Raw genomic sequence first — 2,562 nt, 5'->3', positions numbered from 1 at the left:
GTGGTGGGGGGGGTGTCCCACCCCCCTGCCGCTGTGCCCTGGGCAGTGCTGGCTGCTGGGGTTACCTGGGGACATGGTTGGGAGCTGTTTTGTGGAGAGCCTGTGGAGCTGAGTTCAGCTGCTACAGGCTGGGAGCCCCCCACCCTGGCTATGTCCTCTGCCCCCCTAATGCCTTCCATGCTGTGTGCCTGCCGCCTTGTCTGGAGCCGGTCCATGCCACCCCAGGGTGGGCAGAGAGGACAGAGAAGTCCTGCCCCCTGCCCTGCCAGGGCTGCAGCTCAACCCCCGTAATCCCCTTCCCACTCCGACTCACCAGCTTATTTCCTGGCTAATTCCCCAAGCTAAAAATACTGCTCTGCCTCAAAGGGCCCTGAGGCCCCGCAGCCACCCTGTGGGTGGGGGCTGGTCCCCTTACCATGGGGGCAAGAGGTGCCACTTGGGAGGGCAGCTGCTATGGGGTCAGCGGGACCTTGGGCAGGGCTAGCTTTAGCCAAGTTGCCCCTGGCTGTGTTGGGGGACTGTCCTGTGCTGGGCAGGATGGTCCCACGAATGCTGCTGCGCATGGTGCAAGGGGTCCCCAGGAGCCCATGGGGATGGGGAGATGGGGGGGTTTGGGACCCAAGGGGGAGCCCCGTCACTTGGCTGAGCATCCCCCCGCCCTCCCCAGGCCGCAATGAGCCACTGAAGAAGGAGCGTCCCAAGTGGAAGAGCGACTACCCCATGACAGACGGGCAGCTGCGCAGCAAGCGGGATGAGTTTTGGGACACGGCACCCGCCTTTGAGGGCCGCAAGGAGATCTGGGATGCCCTAAAGGCAGCTGCCTATGCCGTGGAGGCCAACGACCACAGCCTGGCCCAGGCCATCCTCGATGGAGCCAGTATCACCCTGCCCCATGGTGAGGGATGGTACCAGGGGTGCGGGTGGGGTGGGTGCAGAGTGCCCCATGTCTGGGCACATGGAGGGGGTCCCAGGTTGGAGAGGAGAGTGGTTCCCAGCTGCCGTCCACGCAGCTCAGCCAAGCCAAGGCTGGCAAGGCAGGCTCTGCCCCACTGCCTGGGGTGTCCCTGTCCCCATTTGGGTGGTCCATGGGGATGCCCACCCACAGCATCTCACTCTGCCATCCCCAGGGTCCCTGACAGAGTGCTACGATGAGCTGGGCAACCGGTACCAGCTGCCCGTCTACTGCTTGGCACCTCCCGTCAACCTGATTCTGGAGAGGAGCGAGGAGGAGGCAGCGGAACCGGCCGAACCTCTGCCAAATGCCCGGCGGGAGTTCGCCCTCAAGGTGCGGCTCTCCACCGGCAAGGACCTGCGGCTCAGGGCCAGCATGGGCGACACCATTGGGCAGCTGAAGAAGCAGCTGCAGGCACAGGAGGGCATCGACCTGGCCTGGCAGCGCTGGTTCTTCTCGGGCAAGCTGCTCACCGACCGCACACGGCTGCAGGAGACCAAGATCCAGAAGGATTTTGTCGTGCAAGTGATTGTCAACCAGCCCCTGCCGCCAAGGAACTGATTCCCCCCCACTGGTTGCGGGGAGAGGGCAGGGGGCTTGGGGGCAGTGGCACCTCTGGGGATGCACCATGCTGTGTCCTAGCCCTGCCGGAGCAGGGGCAGCCCCTGCTCCCCCCACAGGGTGACCCCCCAGCAGGGGCTGTGCGGGGCTGTGCTGCCGCAGTGGTCCCTCTCGGCTGGGGACACGGGCAGGCGCTGCGTTTGCTGCAGGAGGTTTGAGACCAAATGTCTCCGGGAGGGTCGGCGCAGCTGTGGCCCTGCTGCTGGGCTGTGCCGGGGGGGACAGGCCATGACCCGCCGGGCTCCGGTTCCCCCCTGGCCAGGAGGCCCCGGGGTGCTGGGCTGGGTGGAGATGTCTCCCCTCTGTACATAGTCTGTATTTATCAATAAAGCCTTTTCATCCTTCCTCTGTCCCTGGGGCAGGCTGGGGGGCTGTCACCTGCAGCCTACGAGACATCCCTGTGCCTGTGCTATGTCTGCTCCTGTGTCAGGGTGGGCACAGGGTGACCAGGCAGAGCCTGGGTGCCCCAGCTCTGCTCCCCGGTCCCACCTTGACCCTGTCCGGCCAGCCTCAGCTCTTTTTGCATGGACCATTTTCCAGTCCTGCCGGCATCGTCACGTTGCCCCATTATTGCCATGGAGCCACCACCTCTCTTTTCCAGGGCTCCCCTCTGGAGGTTTCAGCCTGTTCCTGCATTGGGGCCAGGCGGGACAGTCCACAGAGGAGGATGATCCCAGGACCACCTTTGAAGCTCTGTGGCCTGTCTGGGTGAAAACAGTGCCTTTCTGCAGCCAGTGGCTGTGGCATCCATGGGACAGGGCACCCAAGGGTGTTGCTGGGAACTGGCCAAGAGGGTGACAGTGACGTGTCACCGTCTGTCCTTCCCCCAGGTCTTGTGCCGGGAGCTGGTGCCCAGCGCATTAACTGTCCCGGCACAGGGTGGCACCGGCCTCATCTTACAAAGGGGGAGAGCAAAGCCCAGGGGGACTGAACAATGTCCCTGCTGCCGGGAATAGCTGCCAGCTCTGCCCGCCGACCCCGAGTGAGGC

At 64.5% G+C, this 2,562-nt stretch overlaps 1 protein-coding gene across 1 annotated transcript; it reads left to right on the top strand.

Moving 5' to 3' along the window:
• The first annotated feature begins 672 nt into the window (after positions 1 to 672).
• UBTD1 (ubiquitin domain containing 1) lies at positions 673 to 1,527 on the top strand. The gene is made up of 2 exons (XM_009887676.1): positions 673 to 895; positions 1,128 to 1,527. Exons 1-2 carry the CDS (start codon positions 721 to 723, stop codon positions 1,511 to 1,513), a joined length of 561 nt encoding a protein of 186 aa, XP_009885978.1. The 5' UTR covers positions 673 to 720; the 3' UTR covers positions 1,514 to 1,527.
• The last annotated feature ends 1,035 nt before the right edge of the window (positions 1,528 to 2,562 follow it).

This window comes from Charadrius vociferus, unplaced genomic scaffold, assembly GCF_000708025.1.
Source record: "Charadrius vociferus isolate BGI_N301 unplaced genomic scaffold, ASM70802v2 scaffold486, whole genome shotgun sequence".
NCBI classification, from domain to species: Eukaryota; Metazoa; Chordata; class Aves; order Charadriiformes; family Charadriidae; genus Charadrius; species Charadrius vociferus.
This window is presented reverse-complemented; position numbering and strand designations above follow the sequence as displayed.

Excerpts from the sequence above, each read along its gene's own strand:
- UBTD1 (XM_009887676.1), top strand. The coding sequence starts at position 721 with ATGACAGACGGGCAGCTGCGCAGCAAGCGGGATGAGTTTTGGGACACG. Across the intron at positions 896-1,127 it reads CAGTATCACCCTGCCCCATG|GGTCCCTGACAGAGTGCTAC; the intron begins GTGAGGGATGGT and ends TGCCATCCCCAG.